Source organism: Staurois parvus, unplaced genomic scaffold (genome assembly GCF_062004578.1).
Source record: "Staurois parvus isolate SC_StPar_1 unplaced genomic scaffold, SC_StPar_1.0 ptg000092l, whole genome shotgun sequence".
Classification (NCBI taxonomy): Eukaryota; Metazoa; Chordata; class Amphibia; order Anura; family Ranidae; genus Staurois; species Staurois parvus.
In genome coordinates, this window is record NW_028317888.1 from 2,416,988 (window position 1) to 2,438,037 (window position 21,050).

The window sequence follows — 21,050 nt, forward strand, 5'->3', positions numbered from 1 at the left end:
CATAGGCCTTGTTCTTCCTCCTCCAAACATAGCGTTGATCCATGGGCCCAAACAGTTCTAATTTTGTTTCATCAGTCCACAGAACACTATCCCACAACTTTTGTGGTTTGTCCACATGGCTTTTGGCATACTGCAGTCGACTCTTCTTATTCTTTGGAGACAGCAAGGGGGTACGCCTGGGAGTTCTGGCACGGAGGCCTTCATTACGCAGTGTGCGTCTTATTGTCTGGGCTGAAACTTCTGTACCCACATCTGACAAATCTTTTCTCAGTTCCTCAGCAGTCACACGGGGACTTCTCTCCACTCTACGCTTCAGGTAGCGCACAGCAGTCGAAGTCAGCATCTTCTTTCTGCCACGACCAGGTAGCGTTTCAACAGTGCCCTTTGCCTTGAATTTGCGAATGATGCTTCCTAAGGTGTCTCTTGGTATGTTTAACATCTTTGCAATCTTCTTATAGCCATTGCCCTTCCTGTGAAGAGAAATCACCTCTTCTCTTGTCTTCCTGGACCATTCTCTTGCCTTCACCATGTTTGTAACCACACCAGTAAATGTCTAGAAGGAGCTGAGTATCACAGTCATTTTAAAGCTGCCTAATTGGTGCTTATTATGCTTGATTGCTGCTCGGTGACATCCACAGGTGTTTTCAATACCTGATGGAAAGCACCTGTATGAACCTCTGTTCTTCAGAGTGGTAGTCTTTAAGGGGTTGAATAATTGTGGCAATGAAGAAACCACATAAGAACCATTTACTACTGTATTACATAAACAATTGATGTCATTTTAGTTGCATTTGGGTAGTTACAACGTCCTTGTAGGATTTGATTCTGAATACAATTCCAAATGTACACTATAGTCCCTAAACCCCTTTACAGCATTGGGGGTTGAATAATTTTGGACACAACTGTACTTGGACAGAGGGGTGGCGGTGGACGTGGCATACTTGGACAGAGGGTTGGCGGTGGATGTGGTATACTTGGACAGAGGGATGGCGGTGGATGTGGTATACTTGGACAGAGGGGTGGCGGTGGACGTGGTATACTTGGACAGAGGGGTGGCGGTGGACGTGGCATACTTGGACAGAGGGGTGGCGGTGGACGTGGTATACTTGGACAGAGGGGTGGTGGTGGACATGGTATACTTGGACAGAGGGTTGGCGGTGGATGTGGTATACTTGGACAGAGGGATGGCGGTGGACGTGGTATACTTGGACAGAGGGGTGGCGGTGGACGTGGTACACTTGGACAGAGGGGTGGCGGTGGACGTGGTACACTTGGACAGAGGGATGGTGGTGGACGTGGTACACTTGGACAGAGGGGTGGCGGTGGACGTGGTACACTTGGACACAGGGGTGGCGGTGGACGTGGTATACTTGGACAGAGGGATGGCAGTGGACGTGGTATACTTGGACAGAGGGGTGGCGGTGGACGTGGTATACTTGGACAGAGGGGTGGCGGTGGACGTGGTATACTTAGACAGAGGGGTGGCGGTGGACGTGGTATACTTGGACACAGTTCCCCACACACGGCTAATGTGTAAGGTAAAGTCTACAGGCTGGAAAAATCTGAATGTAAATGGATAGAAAACTGACTAAAAGATCTTATTCAGAGAGTAGTGGTTAATGATTCATACTCTGAATGGTCTGGGGGTGTCAGTGGTGTACCCTGAGGTTCAGTGTTATTAGTGGGGTTCCCCAAGGTTCAGTGTTATTAGTGGGGTTCCCCATGGTTCAGTGTTATTAGTGGGGTACCCCAAGGTTCAGTGTTATTAGTGGTGTACCCCAAGGCTGTGTTATTAGTGGGGTACCCCAAGGCTCAGTGTTATTAGTGGGGTACCCCAAGGTTCAGTGTTATTAGTGGGGTACCCCAAGGTTCAGTGTTATTATTGGGGTTCCCCAATGTTCAGTTTTATTAGTGGGGTACCCCAAGGTACAGTGTTATTAGTGGGGTACCCCAAGGCTGTGTTATTAGTGGGGTACCCCAGGGTTCAGTGTTATTAGTGGGGTACTCCAGGGATCAGTGTTATTAGTGGTGTAGCCCAAGGTTCAGTGTTATTAGTGGTGTACCCCAAGGTTCAGTGTTATTAGTGGTGTACCCCAAGGCTCAGTGTTATTAGTGGTGTACCCAAGGGTTCAGTGTTATTAGTGGGGTACCCCAAGGGTCAATATTAGTGGGGTACCCCAAAGTTCAGTGTTATCAGTGGGGTACCCCAAGGTTAAGTGTTATTAGTGGGGTACCCCAAGGCTGTGTTATTAGTGGGGTACCCCAGGGTTCAGTGTTATTAGTGGGGTACTCCAAGGTTCAGTGTTATTAGTGGGGTACCCCAAGGTTCAGTGTTATTAGTGGGGTTCCCCAATGTTCAGTTTTATTAGTGGGGTACCCCAAGGTACAGTGTTATTAGTGGGGTACCCCAAGGCTGTGTTATTAGTGGGGTACCCCAGGGTTCAGTGTTATTAGTGGGGTACTCCAGGGATCAGTGTTATTAGTGGTGTAGCCCAAGGTTCAGTGTTATTAGTGGTGTACCCCAAGGTTCAGTGTTATTAGTGGGGTACCCCAAGGCTCAGTGTTATTAGTGGTGTACCCAAGGGTTCAGTGTTATTAGTGGGGTACCCCAAGGGTCAATATTAGTGGGGTACCCCAAAGTTCAGTGTTATCAGTGGGGTACCCCAAGGTTAAGTGTTATTAGTGGGGTACCCCAAGGCTGTGTTATTAGTGAGGTACCCCAGGGTTCAGTGTTATTAGTGGGGTACCCCAAGGTTAAGTGTTATTAGTGGGGTACCCCAAGGCTGTGTTATTAGTGAGGTACCCCAGGGTTCAGTGTTATTAGTGGGGTACCCCAAGGTTCAGTGTTATTAGTGGTGTACCCCAAGGTTCAGTGTTATTAGTGGGGTACCTCAGGGTTCAGTGTTATTAGTGGGGTACCCCAAGGTTCAGTGTTATTAGTGGGGTACCCCAAGGCTCAGTGTTATTAGTGGTGTACCCCAGGGTTCAGTGTTAGTGGTGTACCCAAGGGTTCAGTGTTATTAGTGGGGTACCCCAAGGGTCAGTGTTATTAGTGGGGTACCCCAAAGTTCAGTGTTATTAGTGGGGTACCCCAAGGCTCAGTGTTATTAGTGGTGTACCCCAAGGGTTCAGTGTTAGTGGGGTACCCCAAGGGTCAGTGTTATTAGTGGTGTACCCAAGGGTTCAGTGTTATTAGTGTGGTACCCCAAGGGTTCAGTGTTATTAGTGGGGTACCCCAAGGGTCAGTGTTATTAGTGGGGTACCCCAAAGTTCAGTGTTATTAGTGGGGTACCCCAAGGCTCAGTGTTATTAGTGGTGTACCCAAGGGTTCAGTGTTAGTGGGGTACCCCAAGGGTCAGTGTTATTAGTGGTGTACCCAAGGGTTCAGTGTTATTAGTGGGGTACCCCAGGGTTCAGTGTTATTAGTGGTGTACCCCAGGGTTCAGTGTTATTAGTGGGGTACCCCAGGGTTCAGTGTTATTAGTGGTGTACCCCAGGGTTCAGTGTTATTAGTGGGGTACCCCAAGGCTCAGTGTTATTAGTGGTGTACCTCAGGGTTCAGTGTTATTAGTGGGGTACCCCAAGGGTCAGTGTTATTAGTGGGGTACCCCAAGGCTCAGTGTTATTAGTGGTGTACCCCAAGGTTCAGTGTTATTAGTGGGGGACCCCAAGGGTCAGTGTTATTAGTGGGGTACCCCAAGGTTCAGTGTTATTAGTGGGGTTCCCCAAGGTTCAGTGTTATTAGTGGGGTACCCCAGGATTCAGTGTTATTAGTGGGGTACCCCAAGGCTCAGTGTTATTAGTGGTGTACCCCAGGGTTCAGTGTTATTAGTGGGGTACCCCAGGGATCAGTGTTATTAGTGGTGTACCCAAGGGTTCAGTGTTATTAGTGGGGTACCCCAGGGATCAGTGTTATTAGTGGTGTACCCAAGGGTTCAGTGTTATTAGTGGGGTACCCCAAGGCTCAGTGTTATTAGTGGTGTACCCCAGGGTTCAGTGTTATTAGTGGGGTACCCCAGGGTTCAGTGTTATTAGTGGTGTACTCCAGGGTTCAGTGTTATTAGTGGTGTACTCCAAGGTACAGTGTTATTAGTGGGGTACCCCAAGGCTCAGTGTTATTAGTGGTGTACCCCAGGGTTCAGTGTTATTAGTGGGGTACCCCAAGGGTCAGTGTTATTAGTGGTGTACCCAAGGGTTCAGTGTTATTAGTGGGGTACCCCAAGGGTCAGTGTTATTAGTGGGGTACCCCAAGGCTCAGTGTTATTAGTGGTGTACCCCAAGGTTCAGTGTTATTAGTGGGGGACCCCAAGGGTCAGTGTTATTAGTGGGGTACCCCAAGGTTCAGTGTTATTAGTGGGGTTCCCCAAGGTTCAGTGTTATTAGTGGGGTACCCCAGGATTCAGTGTTATTAGTGGGGTACCCCAAGGCTCAGTGTTATTAGTGGTGTACCCCAGGGTTCAGTGTTATTAGTGGGGTACCCCAGGGATCAGTGTTATTAGTGGTGTACCCAAGGGTTCAGTGTTATTAGTGGGGTACCCCAAGGCTCAGTGTTATTAGTGGTGTACCCCAGGGTTCAGTGTTATTAGTGGGGTACCCCAGGGATCAGTGTTATTAGTGGTGTACCCCAGGGTTCAGTGTTATTAGTGGGGTACCCCAAGAATCAGTGTTATTAGTGGTGTACCCAAGGGTTCAGTGTTATTAGTGGGGTACCCCAAGGTTAAGTGTTATTAGTGGGGTACCCCAAGGCTGTGTTATTAGCAGGGTACCCCATAGTTCAGTGTTATTAGTGGGGTACCCCAAGGTTCAGTGTTATTAGTGGGGTACCCCAAGGCTCAGTGTTATTAGTGGTGTACCCCAGGGTTCAGTGTTATTAGTGGTGTACCCAAGGGTTCAGTGTTATTAGTGGGGTTCCCCAAGGGTCAGTGTTATTAGTGGTGTACCCCAAGGGTTCAGTGTTATTAGTGGGGTTCCCCAAGGCTCAGTGTTATTAGTGGGGTACCCCAGGGTTCAGTGTTATTAGTGGGGTACCGCAAAGTTCAGTGTTATTAGTGAGGTACCCCAAGGCTCAGTGTTATTAGTGGTGTACCCAAGGGTTCAGTGTTATTAGTGGGGTACCCCAAGGGTCAGTGTTATTAGTGGGGTACCCCAAGGGTCAGTGTTATTAGTGGTGTACCCCAGGGTTCAGTGTTATTAGTGGGGTACCCCAAGGCTCAGTGTTATTAGTGGTGTACCCAAGGGTTCAGTGTTATTAGTGGGGTACCCCAAGGGTCAGTGTTATTAGTGGGGTACCCCAAGGATCAGTGTTATTAGTGGGGTACCCCAAGGTTCAGGAGTTATTAGTGGTTTACCCCAAGGCTCAGTGTTATTAGTGGGGTACCCCAGGGTTCAGTGTTATTAGTGGTGTACCCCAAGGTTCAGTGTGATTAGTGGGGTACCCCAGGGTTCAGTGTCATTAGTGGGGTACCCCAGGGTTCAGTGTTAGTGGGGTACCCCAAGGCTCAGTGTCATTAGTGGGGTACCCCAAGGTTCAGTGTTATTAGTGGGGTACCCCAAGGTTCAGTGTTATTAGTGGGGTACCCCAAGGTTCAGGAGCTATTAGTGGGGTACCCCAAGGCTCAGTGTCATTAGTGGGGTACCCCAAGGTTCAGTGTTATTAGTGGTGTACCCCAAGGTTCAGTGTTATTAGTGGTGTACCCCAGGGTTCAGTGTTAGTGGGGTACCCCAAGGTTCAGGAGTTATTAGTGGGGTACCCCAAGGCTCAGTATTATTAGTGGGGTACCCCAGGGATCAGTGTTGGGCCCCTTACTTATTAATATATATATAAACAATATGGGGTGTGAGATTATAAATCCCATTCCAGTCTTTGCAGATGACACCAAGCTGTGCCGGGGAATAACGTCCTTACAGGATGTCTCCAACTTACAAGCCGACCTCAATGCTCTGTGTAATGAGATGTTGTAACCTGAGTCCTCTACATATAGTGGGGACCCCCATTGTTGGACACCATTTTTGGATGTTCTTATCAGTAATCCATCTCTAATACTGAATTGAGATTTGGATGTCACTAATCACTGTTCAACAAATTTTTATTTTTTGCCAGTTTTGGAAACAAAAGGATCCATTTCTTAATGAATTTCACATTCTGAGTTCAAATATAACAATAAAATTTGTCAATTGGCTCTAGTTTTTCTGTTAACGGAAAGTTTTCTACTATAGGCGTAATGACTACATAATGCACAATAATTATATAGATGTCTTTCCACAAATATAAAGCAAGTGATATGACTACATAACAAAGCCTAAATGGCATAATATATTGCATAGGATTACCAAGAAAAATTATAGCCATAAGCTAAGTTGAATCATTTTAATACTTAGGATTCTCACTAGTTTTGTCTTCAGTTTGTGTCGGTTTTGCTTCTCTTGGCTTTTCTCTTGTATTCGAGGAAAGGGCTATCTCTTACAACTGCACGTGACGACACGCTTCAGGTTCTTCCTCACTTGACTCAACCACGAAGGATTCTGGTGCTTTAGGAATTGGTAGCCCCTCTCCATGAGGAACTGGACGTATTGCCGATGGAATATTTGGATAGTGCACAGATAACTTTTTCTTCTTATTTAGCCCTTTTACAATTGGAGGCACCATACAAAAGTAACAATTACTAACATGATCTGTTGGCTCTCTCCAAATCATTGGCACAGCGAAAGGCATAGATGCCTTTTTTCCATTCAACCATTGCTCCAGTGCCGTCCCACAAGAATTGCAGCATATATGTGGTGCCCAGCTCTTGTCCTGGTCTCCTATCTTGCAGCCAAAATACAAGTTGTAGGCTTTCTTAATCATTCCTGTTATCTTCCTTTTTTGTGAGATAAAAGTTATTTCACCGCAGATATAGCAGAAATTATCTGCTTTATTCACACAAGTTCGAGGCATTACTGAGTAGCCTATATACACATAAAACGAAATGTAAAGACACTGCCGAACTACAATCAGCTACAGATACTGCAGCTTTTATGCAGTGAAGTGATGCAATTAAAGGCTAATATTGCATCATCTCAGTATACATGACATTTTCTATTGGTCACCAGTATCAATTGCGCAATATGCAGCTGAAGTTGCATCATAATTTTGAATGGCTTACGTCATTAGATGGGTGAATATATCATGGAAACTAGAGCCAATCAACATTTTTTAGGGTCATTTTCGTTTTCAGCACCCCAAAATTATGTAAGATTAGCTAATTTTATGCCCAAAACTTTTTACCTGTTTAACAGTGTTATCAGCCTATTTTGCTAATAAATTGCGACCTGAAAATATTGACAACACTTTTGGCCCTGCATCTTAATTCCTTTTTGGCGCAGTATGTTCACAAAGACCAATCAGGTCAGATTGCCAAATGTTAGATCAGATTTGAAGGTCCGTAGCTTTGATTTCTGCTGTTCGCTCTAATTGGGATGCCCCTCTTTCTTGGGAATTGCTGATTCTTTCTTTGGAACTCCATAAAGCTTTTGATAGCTTAACTTGAGAATATTTGTTTACTGTTTTGCGAGCTTTTGGATTTTGTGCTGCGTTTCTTGTGCTTTTGAAGTCATTATATAACACCCCCTCAGGTCAAGTGTCCATTAGAAGTTACAGATCCCCTGTGTTCCAAATTCGACGTGGCACTAGACAGGGTTGCCCACTCTCCCCACTGCTTTTTGCTTTGACAATAGAACCCTTAGCTATGGCGATCTGCTTTCATGCCGGAATCCACAGGGTCCCCTGTGGTCATCAGAAACATAAATGCTCTTTATTTGCTGATGATGTTCTCATGTATGTTACATCCCCTCTGGCCACTTTACCTAATCTATTGTCTCTCTTGAGTCACTTCTCTGAACTTTCTGGGCTGACTCTAAATTCTCATAAAACGATAGCCCTTAATGTTTTGTTACCTTCTTCAATGGAGCAACGGCTTCAAACTCTACATGACTTTCAGCAACTCCTTACCCTATTTGGGGGTTAATTTGACGGCCTCAATTGAGACCCTATTATACCGAGCAAACTATCCCCCTCTTTTCAAATGACTTCGGGAAGATCTTCATCGTTGGGCTGCTTACTCTATATCTTGGTTTGGCAGGATCAGCTCTATTAAAATGACCTTTTTAACTCGAATATTATACTTCTTTTGGACCTTATCGGTACCAATTCTGAGACGCGAGCTGCGGCTCCTACAGGCAGAGGTGCTTCGTTTTGTGTGGAACGATAGAAGATATTATACATAAATTTTCAGATATAATCAAATTGCCACTTTTATCTACTTGAAAATTGTTTTACTAGATGGAGCGCCCATTCTTACCAGTTTTGAACTTTCCTGTCAGCATACAAATCTCTCTAGAGGTCGTATTTCTGTGGTGTACGCCCTTCTTGCTGATCCAAACTGTAAACTCCCCTATATGGATCAATGGGAACGGGACCAGAATGTTAGTTATGATCTATCTGATTGGCAAGACATAGCCCTGGAATTATCTAAAGATTCCATCATTACTACCTGAATTGAAGCAAACTATAAAACTATTGTGATGGTACCGGGCCCCAACTCAGACGGCGAGGACCATCCTTCTGCCTCACCAATATGCTTTCAGTGTTGCAGCCAGATGGGTTCCATGTTCCACGTTAGGTGGCAATGTCTGATAGTTACTAGATTTTGGATCTGCATGTTTAACCTTATCTATAGGGTGATGGGGGTTAATGTTGGTAGGGCCCCGGAAATGGCCCTCTTCCATAAATTTCCACTTACAGTACCAAAAAAGACCCTTAACCACTTGCTGATCGCAGATAGCCGAATGACGGCTTTACTTCAGTCGGCCGGTTCTGGAAGGGCATCATATGATGCCCTCCCACTCGCCCCCGGAGCACGCACTCTGCGATCTCCATGATTGCTGTGTTCTATGGACACAGCTGATCACATGATGTGGTAAAAGGCCAATCACAGCGGCCTTTTAGCACGTGATCAGCCATGTCCAATGACACAGCAGATCACCGGGAAATGCAGTTGTTAGTTATTGGCTGCACTTTCCTCACACTGTCACAGCATGAGGAAAGTACTGCTGATAACCAGCAATTGTCAGAGGAGGGATCAGCACCGATCACCAGGGCACTGATGATCAGTGACCTGATGATCAGTGCCAAGCAGTGCCAGTCACCTGTGCCCTGCAGTTCCGCCCACAAGTGCCCAGAAGTGCTAGCCACCTGTGCCCATCAGTGCCCACCATTGATGCCCAGCAGTGCCACTCATCAGTGCTCAGCAGTGCCATCAGTCAGTGCCACCCATCAGTGTCACCTCTCAGTGCCTATGAGTGCTTCCTATCAGTGCCCAACATTGTTGCATATCAGTGCATCATCATCAGTGCCGCCTATAAGTTCTGCCTATCTGTGCCACCTCATCAGTGCCCATCAGTGCTGTCCATCAGTGCTGCCTATCATTGCTGCACATCAGTGCTGCCTATCAGTGCAGTGTCATCAGCACACATCAGTGAAGGAGAAAAATTAACTGTTTGCAAAATTTTATAATAGAAACAAAAAAAAACCTTTTTTTTCAAAATGTGTGCTTTTTTTGTTTATAGCTCAAAAAATAAAACCCCCAGCGGTGAGTAAATAACATCAAAAGAAAACTCTATTTGTGTGAAAAAAATGGTAGAAGTTTAATATGGGTACAATGTTGCATGACCGCGCAATTGTCATTCAAAGTGCGACAGTGCTGAAAGCTGAAAATTGGCCTGGTCAGGAAGGGGGAATATGTGCCCGGTAGGCGAGGGGTTAAGCATCTTACTTCTATGCTGTTAGCAGCGAGAATCACTATTGCTGAATATTAGAAGAGATCAATTATTCCGCTTCAATATGTTCACAACAAATGAGATTGGATCCTGATTAACGACAGACTCACCTGTGTTTTACATCATAATACCAACATGTGTGATAAAACATGGGATCCGTGGACTCCATACATCTCCGTGCCCTAGTACTTCCTGATTTGGCTCTCTTCTCCTCTCCTCTCCTCTCTTCTCCTCTCCTCTCCCCTCCCCTCCCCTCCCCTCTCCTCTCCTCCTCCTCCCCTCTCCTCTCCTCCTCCTCCTCCCCTCTCCTCTCCTCTCCTCTCTTCTCCTCTCCTCTCCCCTCCCCTCCCCTCCCCTCCCCTCTCCTCTCCTCCTCCTCCCCTCTCCTCTCCTCCTCCTCCTCCCCTCTCCTCTCCTCTCCTCTCCTCCTCTCTCTTCTCTTCTCCTCTCCTCCTCTCCCCTCCCCTCTCCTCCCCCCTTCCTCTCTCCTCCTCATCCCCTCCCCTCTCCTCTCATTACTGTTACCCTCCTTTCTTCCTTTCTGCTGTCTCTTTTATTTCCCATGTTCTGGTGCTAGTGTAGTTCCATGTTGTATGTGTTGTGCACTATGTGTGGTGTGTATGATGAATGCTCTGTGTGATCCATATGTCTCCTATTATTGCTTCCCCTGTACAAGGTGGACTTAATGCTGGGAATGTTCTATGTGACGTCTCCAGTCATTATTGCACACATTTCCTGCTTCCCTGCGGGATGTCTGTTGTTTATTCATCCGCCTGTTTGTTGGGGAGATTTCATACCTTATAACATGACACTTGTCTATTACATTTTCTGTAACTTGAAAAAACTTCAATAAAAATATTGGAAAATAAATAGTTGGTTGCATAAGAGCTAGATTTATTTTTTTCTCAGATTTTTTTTTTAGTTATTTTTGATCTTTCATGGAAACCACAGGAATGGATATTTTAATGTTTCTTGGGGCTGCAGTTCCTCTGAGATCCACAAGGTGGTGATCTCACTTCTATCCAGAAAGGAAGTTATTGTAGAACACAGACAGGAAGTGATGTCAGGCAGAGACAGGAAGTGATGTCAGGCAGAGACAGGAAGTCATCTGGAATAAAGACAAGAAGTTCCATACCATATGAAGTGGTGAGTAGACGGTGGAAGTGGCAGCAGAGGAGGTAATAAGCTGTTATGTTCTATTTACACCCAGTAACCCCCCAATCATGTCCGTCCTCTTCCTCCATAGTCATGTCCATCCTCTTCCTCCATAATCATGTCTGTCCTCTTCCTCCATTGTCACGTCCGTCCTCTTCCTCCATAGTCGTGTCCGTCCTCTTCCTCCATAGTCGTGTCTGTCTTCTTCCTCCATAGTCTTGTCCGTCCTCTTCCTCCATAGTCACGTCCGTCCTCTTCCTCCATAGTCACGTCCGTCCTCTTCCTCCATAGTCACGTCCGTCCTCTTCCTCCATAGTCACGTCAGTCCTCTTCCTCCATAGTCACGTCCGTCCTCTTCTTCCATAGTCACGTCCGTCCTCTTCCTCCATAGTCACGTCCGTCCTCTTCCTCCATGAACCCAGATGAACCCCTTCAGGGGCAGAACATTCCCCCACTTCCGGGGCCAGAACATTTTCCTCATTGTGGAGATAAATTCTAGTAATATGGTCCTCTAAACAAACAGCACTGACAATAAATTGAGAAGACAAGGACCATCCTGACCATACATGGCCTACAAAGGGCAATGATGACACTACACAGGCAGCCAATGGGCAATCATTATTATTATACAGGATTTATATGGCGCCAACAGTGTGCGCAGTGCTGTACAAAATGAAGGAAGACATTACAGTTACAATACAATTTGGTCCCAGAGGAAACTGATCCTGAGAACTTACAATCTAGGAGGAAGGGTTGAGTGATACAAAAGGTAATAGCTGTGGGGGGAGGAGCTGATGGAGGAAATAAATGGCAGTTTACTAAGAAGAAGCAGGATAGGTTTCTTTAAAGAGGTTTTCAGGGATCGTCTAAAGGTGGATAGATTGGGAGACAGCCGGACAGATTGTGGTAGGGAGTTGCATAGGATTGGAGAAGCTCAGGAGAAGTCCTGGAGGCGAGCATGGGAGGAGGTGACACGGTAAGTAGAAAGTAGAAGGTCTTGGGAGGATTGAAGAGAGCGGTTTGGTTGATATTTTGAGGCCAGGTTGGAGATGCAGCGGAGGGCAGAGTTGTGCATGGCTTTGTAAGTTGTTATTATTTTGGGTATATTTCGTTGGGTGAGTGGAAGCCAGTGGAGGGATTGGCAAAGAGGGGTAGCAGACAGTGAACAGTTGGTACACTACACAGGCAGCCAATGGGCAATCATTACACTATGCAGCCAGCACAATGATGGAGTGCCGGGGTCAGGAGTATGGAGCATAGAGCCCCTTACATTGCTGGTCAGGAGGAAGAAAACATTCCCCAGCCTGCCATGAATATGTTCCATCATTGGTGTCAGAGGGAGGGAAATTCTGATGGAAGTAGAGGAGCTGAGGGGTCTCTCAGGGGTTACTGAGGATGGAAAACATTGGGGCCCCTGAGAGAGTAGTGGAGTTCAAAGGCTTTTAGGGGGTAGAGTAGCTGAAGGAATCTGGGTCTTTGATAGGGTTGGTGGGGAGCAGGGCTCTGAGGAAAGAAAGGTTTGTCAGGCTCAGGGGGACTCTGAGGTAGGGAGGGGGCTCCTGGTCTCTGATTGTCCTCTTACCTGCACTTACTTTCCAGACCTCCTTACAGAACTCCTACCAGGAAAGGAAGACAACCTTCACCTTCTTACCATCTCACCGGTCATATATTATTTTCCAAGATACCAAGTGGAATGAAGAAGGACAATCCTTCACCCCTTGGTGGGCACTTATTGTTAGAGGTCTGTTGGTGCATTATTGACTAAAAGGTAGTCAGGGATCAGTGCTGAACATCTTCAGGAGACACTCCAATACCTTCCCATGACACAGGCTCTGGCAGTGCCCGGTGCTGGAATTCAGAGCCCCAGGAACCCACCACCACTCTGTACAATGTCCTGGATACTACAGTATATTTGGTAACCAAACCCCTCCCACCTGCTGTCCTCCTTCTACCCACACTAGGCTGTCATTGGAGGGAAGAGACAGAATTATCCTGATTAGCCAGGAAAAGTCATCACGTTCCCCTTCCTGGACATCATGATGAGCCGACATTGACCTCACAGCACTGCCTCAGAGCAAACAAGTCATAGGAAGGATCGTATTTATCATTCCTTGTCTGCAGATCTAATACTCATCAAAACCAGTTCAGAGACCAAACAAACCCAACAGAGAAAAGGGGATTTCTGATCTGGATGGACAAGAGGGTCCCGGGACCTCAAATATGCATCAAACACTAAACAGTCCAAACTAAATGTCTTCCCATGGGGGGAGTAGTTCTTCCCTGTCCAGCAACCCTCCTATTCCCCCCTCACATCCACATCCTATTATTGTGTGACCAATACCATCCAAATCATTCTTACTTTCATTTCCCAAAGTTATCCGTCTACAAGGAGACCTGTATAGATCACATGATGGCACCAATGAGGATGGAGGAGGACCGGAGTCACATGACTGAGAAGATACTAAACCTCACCCTGGAGATCATCTACCTGCTGACCGGAGAGGTGAGGAGGATTCTGGGAGGTCACATGACATCACTCTCATCTCTATAATACACGGACCTGACCGGAGAGGTGAGGAGGATTCTGGGAGGTCACATGACATCACTCTTATCTCTATTAATAAAACACAGACCTGACCGGAGAGGTGAGGAGGATTCTGGGAGGTCACATGACATCACTCTTATCTCTATTAATAAAAACGCAGACCTGACTGGAGAGGTGAGGAGGATTCTGGGAGTCTAACATGATATTCCTATTGGTTCCTCAATACAGAGATTTCCTCTTCTGAAGTCAGGTGATCATATGACCATCACAGTGCCTCCATGTGACTCCCTAAACCCTGAGAGACACAACATGCAGAAGATTCTAGAAGTCACCAAGAAGATGATGGAGCTGCTGACAGGAGAGGTGAGCGGTGCCGGGAATTCTGGGACATTCTCCAGTAACAGACAAGGGATGTGTCTGGATGGTGACTGTATCATTGTGTGTGTCAGGTTCCTATAAGGTGTCAGGGTGTCACTGTCTATTTCTCCATGGAGGAGTGGGAGTATTTAGAAGGACACAAGGATCTCTACAAGGACGTCATGATGGACAATCAGCCGCCCCTCACATCACCGGGTAAGAGGAGACTTTATTGTAAAGGAGAGAGCAGTACAGAGGATCCACCTAGATCCCCCATCATCTGATAAACACATAGAAACAATGGATTCAGTCAGTGTGTGTGTTTCCTACAGATGGATCCAGTCATGGGAACCCACCAGAGAGATGTCCCCGTCCTCTGTATTCCCGGGATTCCACACAGGAAGGTCACACCATCCCTCACTATTACAAGGTTGGTGGGATGGAGCATTTAGAACATGAACTTGTAAAGATGATGTGTGGATTGTTTATGTGACCTTACATTTTACACATGATATTTTCTCTCATTTTCTTGATTTAGAGTGGAGATCCAATCGATATAGAATTTGAGGTGAAAGCAGAAGAAGAAGAGGCGTATGTGAGGGATGATCAGCAGTCTATGGAGGAGGATGGAATAACGGGGACATTTATAGAGGAGGACACTCCTACAGAGATCAGCACAGGTGGGTCATGAACACTAAATCCATTCCTCCACCCATACTGCTCACTGATTGGTCCAGAGTAGGGCGGGGACTGGGTGATATCAGCCTGTAATCCCCTGGTCACTTTCCTGAGCTGTGTTCCCCGTCCTGTATTCCTGGATTTCTCTCGGATAATCTTCCTTCTCTGTGCTGCAGACACAATTTATGTCTCTAGACTGGATTTATGGAGGTTCTGGGGTTCAGCTGGAGGCAAAAATGTTGATGTTCAACATATGTGTTGGATGACCTGGGACATGTGTATTGGGTCTTCTACCATGTATCAGATCTAGTAAAATCTCTGCCAGAACATTTCTCCCAGGGTTTCTTACTCTTTTATTTCCTGGCTGTGCCGGGTGGAGGGATATGTCTGTAGTGTCTCAGACCCAAGTCACTGAGTGCAGTCTCAGGAGATGGGAGGCAGCGGTGTGGGATCTCTGCAACTTGTCTACAGTAAACATTTAATCTTCCACTGATTACTGAATACCAATATTATGAGTTATGAACATTACACTGTTTAATTTATATTGTACGTTACATCCTCCTGACCCCTGCACTATATACTCTGTTGTACATTACATACTCCTGACCCCTGCACTATATACTCTATGTTGTACATTACATACTCCTGACCCCTGCACTATATACTCTATGTTGTGCATTACATACTCCTGACCCCTGCACTATATACTCTATGTTGTACATTACATACTCCTGACCCCTGCACTATATACTCTATGTTGTACATTACATACTCCTGACCCCTGCACTATATACTCTATGTTGTACATTACATACTCCTGACCCCTGAACTATATACTCTAAGTTGTACATTACATACTCCTGACCCCTGCACTATATACTCTATGTTGTACATTACATACTCCTGACCCTTGCACTATATACTCTGTGTTGTACATTACATACTCCTGACCCCTGCACTATATACTCTATGTTGTACATTACATACTCCTCACCCCTGCACTATATACTCTGTTGTACATTACATACTCCTGACCCCTGCACTATATACTCTATGTTGTACATTACATACTCCTGACTCCTGCACTATATACTCTATGTTGTACATTACATACTCCTGACCCCTGCACTATATACTCTATGTTGTACATTACATACTCCTGACCCCTGCACTATATACTTTGTTGTACATTACATACTCCTGACTTCTGCTCTCCTCCTCCCCCCACTGCTATATATACACATAATATGGATTCTCTTTTGTTACATCTATTTCCTACCAGCTGGACATTTTATATCGGATGATGTGATTGGAGCACAGACTTTTACATGGTGATAATAATGTGATAACATCCTCCAACTTTGGACCCTTAAACAGAAAGTGATAATGAGGGAGGAGTCAATACCCCAATGATGGTGGTCTTCAGGATCAATCCAGTCTTCATCTTGGTTGTTCTCCCCCCATCCTCACTCTCTGACCTCTGGTGGGGCTCAGCCCCGCTGTTCTTCATGACTAAATCATGGACTAAATAAGGAAGTGCAGTACTTCTTGTGTTGGGAAGATGGTGATGAGTGATAGAGGGGGTGGGGACCCTCGTCCTATAATCCCCTCATCACTGTCCCTCCTATAAAAGACAGTTCTGGTTGTTTCCTCACTCTCTGACTAAGGTCCATGAATAAAGAAATGACCTGGTAGGAGATCAGAGGAGCCATTTCCTAGTTCCCTTGAGGGTGGAATTGTAAGCTCCTCAGAGACCAAGCTGCCTGATGTGGGTGGAGTCCTGGTTTGGGGGAACCAATTAGCTCCTGTCAGTAATCCTCTTTGTATTTTAGCCAATGGTCGGGAGATGAAGAAAACCTCCGAGGATTGTCTCACTTTGTCTCCAGACGGGAAAGTAGAAGATGAGGACATCACACAGTATAGTCCAGGAGAAAACCCGGCTCCCTCCAATGTCCATCCGGCACCACCCAGTGTAGATGGACCATCGGATTCCTTGTATCCTGAGGAACCTCAGACTGTGCAGGACCGGGCCGGCCTTCCAAAAGAGAAGAGCTTCTCCTGTACTGAGTGCGGGAAGAGGTTCTGTTCTACATACCATGTTAATGTGCATAAAAGATCTCACACGGGGGAGAAGCCATATTCCTGTCCTGTGTGTGGGAAATGTTTTTCACGAAAATCTTATCTTTACATACATCAGAGATCTCACACGGGGGAGAAGCCATATTCCTGTCCTGAGTGCGGGAAAAGTTTTTCACAGAAGTCCAGTCTTTACACACATCAGAGATCTCACACGGGGGAGAAGCCATATTCCTGTCCTGAGTGTGGGAAAAGTTTTTCACAGAAGTCCAGTCTTTACACACATCAGAGATCTCACACGGGGGAGAAGCCGTATTCCTGTCCTGAGTGCGGGAAAAGTTTTTCAGAGAAGGCCAGTCTTTACAAACATCAAAGATCTCACACAGGGGAGAAGCCATATTCCTGTACTGTGTGTGGGAAATGTTTTTCACAGAAGTCCAGTCTTTACACACATCAAAGATCTCACACGGGGGAGAAGCCGTATTCTTGTCCTGAGTGTGAAAAATGTTTTTCAGATAAGTCCAGTCTTCACAGACATCAGCGATGTCACACGAGGGAAAAGCCATATTCCTGTCCTGAGTGTGGGAAATGTTTTTCAGAGAAGTCCAATCTTTACACACACCAGAGATCTCACACGGGGGAGAAGCCGTATTCCTGTCCTGAGTGCGGGAAATGTTTTTCAGACAAGTCTAGTCTTCACACACATCAGAGATCTCACACAGGGGAGAAGCCGTATTCCTGTCCTGAGTGTGGGAAATGTTTTTCAGACAAGTCTAGTCTTCACACACATCAGAGATGTCACACAGGGGAGAAGCCGTATTCCTGTCCTGAGTGCGGGAAATGTTTTTCAGACAAGTCTAGTCTTCACACACATCAGAGATGTCACACAGGGGAGAAGCCGTATTCCTGTCCTGAGTGCGGGAAATGCTTTTCACGAAAGTATGATCTTTACAAACATCAGAGATATCACACGGGGGAGAAGCCATATTCCTGTCCAGAGTGTGGGAAATGTTTTTCACAGAGGTCCAGTCTTTCCAAACATCAGAGATCTCACATGGGGAGAAGCCACTTTCCTGTCCTGAGTGAGCGAAGTGTTCCTCACTGATGTCCTGTCTTCCTGTACATCAGGGGTCCCACACAACCCTGGAGGTGTATTAGTGCCTTGAGTGTGGGAAATGTCTTCTAGATGAATGTTGCTGGACATCCCAGCTCTCATGTGGGGAAGAAGCACACCCTGATATACACCTCAGATATACTCCATGGCTGATCTTCATCATGGAAGAAACAGTTGATAAGGAGATGAGAGGCCCCCAAAGACATGGATAAAGTGCAGTAAATGTCGGGGTGCAGAGTGGTCAGTAGATCCTGGAAATGAAGGACACAACTTCAGCCCTTCTTGGGTGTCGGAGTTGCGTTTCCTGATACTGATATAGCGGGTTACAGAGCTAGAAGCCGGGAGAGCCCAGATCTCGTTATCGGGGAACTTTACACAGACAACAAGAACTTCTGAAGTTGATGTCCTTCATTTCAAGGCTCTACAGAACAGTGGTGACCCCGAAGCGTCTCTCTGTCTTCAGTCCATCCTTCTCCCATCCCCCAACAGGAGGGAAGGAGAACTCCGCCCCAAACTAGGGGGGAACTTTCCTCTCATTATTTCCCTTGGCTTCTGTGTGGGTTTGGGTGGTTGGAGGAGTGCGGCACGAGAGGGAACACAGCTTGTTGTTCTATGTCTACATATGGGGTCTGGGTAGAGGGGATCCAACGGAAAATATTTCTACTCTTTGATTTTGTGCAAATCGTTTCTGTTTTCACTTTGAAGGGCGATATTATGTGTGGTTTGTAAAAGGGATTGGCCCAATAGATACCGCCCCACTTAGAGAATAGATGAACTACTATGACCAGCATTCATTCAGCCATGTCACATGTTGGGATCTTTTCTACAATACTTTGTTATAATAATGGAACACGTTGTGTATTGTATTGTACACCAATAATAATGACTCCGCCCCCACATTCCAGACAAGGGATCTTCCCGACCAATCAGATTCCTTCCTTTGTTATTTCCTGATTCTATGATTACAATCTTGTTAGAAGTAAAACTATAAAAAAGAATTTATTGAGTGAAAAGAATTGTGTGTGTCGGGGCCATGATGGGGATCTTTGGGGCCCAAACATTTCTCACAGGAGACACTTTACAAGCCTTTACAGGTCATCCAGTCTCTGGTTCACCATGAATAATGGCCCAGAGTGCAGGGGTCAGGAGACTACTTCATACAGCCCTGCAAACAACGTGCAGTGGTCAGGAGTTACATCCCAGAGTACAGAGTGCAGTGGTCAGGAGTATGTGATTTACATCCCAGAGTACAGAGTGTAGTGGTCAGGAGTATGTGATTTACATCCCAGAGTACAGAGTGTAGTGGTCAGGAGTATGTGGTTTACATCCCAGAGTACAGAGTCCAGTGGTCAGGAGTATGTGATTTCCATCCCAGAGTACAGAGTGCAGTGGTCAGGAGTATGTGATTTCCATCCCAGAGTACAGAGTGCAGTGGTCAGGAGTATGTGATTTCCATCCCAGAGTACAGAGTGCAGTGGTCAGGAGTATGTGATTTACATCCCAGAGTACAGAGTGTAGTGGTCAGGAGTATGTGATTTACACCCCAGAGTGCAGAGTGTAGTGGTCAGGAGTATGTGATTTACATCCCAGAGTGCAGAGTGTAGTGGTCAGGAGTATGTGATTTCCATCCCAGAGTACAGAGTGTAGTGGTCAGGAGTATGTGATTTTCATCCCAGAGTACAGAGTGTAGTGGTCAGGAGTATATGATTTCCATCCCAGAGTACAAAGTGCAGTGGTCAGGAGTATGTGATTTACATCCCAGTATACAGAATGTAGTGGTCAGGAGTATATGATATACAGTCCCTATACAGAGTGAAGTAGTCAGAAGTAGTATGTCATGTACAGGGCACAGTGGGTAAGATCATGTCTTATACAGCCCAGCATTTAGAAGTGGTCATCGGTCAGGAACATGTCATACACGGCTCAGCAAAAAAGAATGTAGTGGTTAGGAACATGTCATGTACAGCCCATCATACAGAGTTCAGTGGTCAGGAGCACATAATATACAGCTCTGTGTACAGAGTGCAGTGGTCAGGAGTACATCTTAGACCCGTGTACAGAGTGTAGAGGCCAGGAACCTGTCATGTACAGCTCTTTGTACAGAGTGCAATGGTCAGGTTTATATCTTAGGTCTGTGTATAGAGTGCAATGTTCAGGAGTATATCATATACAGCCCTGTGTATAGAGTGCAGTGGTCAGGACTATATCATATACAGCCCTGTGTATAGAGTGCAGTGGTCAGGACTATATCATATACAGCCCTGTGTAGAGTGCAGTGGTCAGGAGTATATAATATACAGCCCTGTGTGCAGAGTGCAGTGGTCAAGAGTATATCATATACAGCCCTGTGTACAGAGTGCAGTGGTCAGTGTTATATTTTAGGCCTGTGTATAGAGTGCAGTGGTCAGGAGTATGTCATATACAGCCCTGTGTACAGAGTGCAGTGGTCAGGAGTATATCATATACAGCCCTGTGTACAGAGCACAGTGGCCATGAATATATCATATACAGCCCTGTGTACAGAGTGCAGTGGCCATGAATATATCATATACAGCACTGTGTACAGAGTGCAGTGGATAGGAACATGTCATAAACTGCCCTGTGTATAGAGTGCAGTGGTCAGGAGTATATCATATACAGCCCTGTGTACAGAGCGCAGTGGTCAGGATTATATCTTAGGCCTGTGTACAGAGTGCAGTAGTCAGGAGTATGTCATATACAGCCCAGCATGCATAGTACAATGGTCAGGATTTTGTGGTATACAGCCCGGTATACAGAGTACACTGGTGAGGAATATAAACCCTTGTAAGGAATGCAGGTATCCAGCGACAGCCGGGAAGACCAGATCGGTGGGCTATGCCTAAGAAATGTGGAATAATACGGAGTAGGAGGAGTGTGATTACAGGGGGTGTAAAGTCAGGAGGTTTGTTACCTCCATGCATTCTATATATGAAGGTAAATACCCTTCTCTGTGCAGCCCCCCCAATACTCACCTGAGCCCCATCCCGATCAAGCAATGTGCACAAGATCCTCAGCAGTCTGGGGACCATTGGCTCCTGCTGCTGTCAATCACATCCAGTGAGCCAAGGAGGAGGGAGAGGGGACTCTGTGGACACAGAGCAGTGGCTCGCTCTCGAGCCTGCTTGGATGCCCCTGTGATGGATATGGTAAAATGCCTATTTGGTTTCCTGTTGAATAATTACATTTTTCTATACATATCTACTTTTATACTTTTTATTTTTCTAAATGCTTTGTATGAATATATATATATGTTGTGTGTATATCTTTTTCCTGCTGGGCTTTGTGGTACTT

The 21,050-nt window shown here is 46.0% G+C and overlaps 2 protein-coding genes across 2 annotated transcripts in view; one reads left to right on the forward strand and one right to left on the reverse strand.

The window, feature by feature from the left end:
- The window catches only part of LOC149468120 (uncharacterized), a 29,931-nt gene extending 10,969 nt beyond the window's left edge, over positions 1-18,962 (forward strand). Inside the window, exon 2 of the mRNA XM_089670639.1 lies at positions 16,664-18,962. Within this exon, the coding sequence (XP_089526765.1) occupies positions 16,664-17,729 (1,066 nt within the window). The 3' untranslated portion in view covers positions 17,730-18,962. The remainder of the gene's footprint in view (positions 1-16,663) is intronic.
- Positions 1-21,050, reverse strand: part of LOC149468115 (uncharacterized) — a 368,056-nt gene that overhangs the window by 278,359 nt on the left and 68,647 nt on the right. The window lies entirely within an intron of this gene.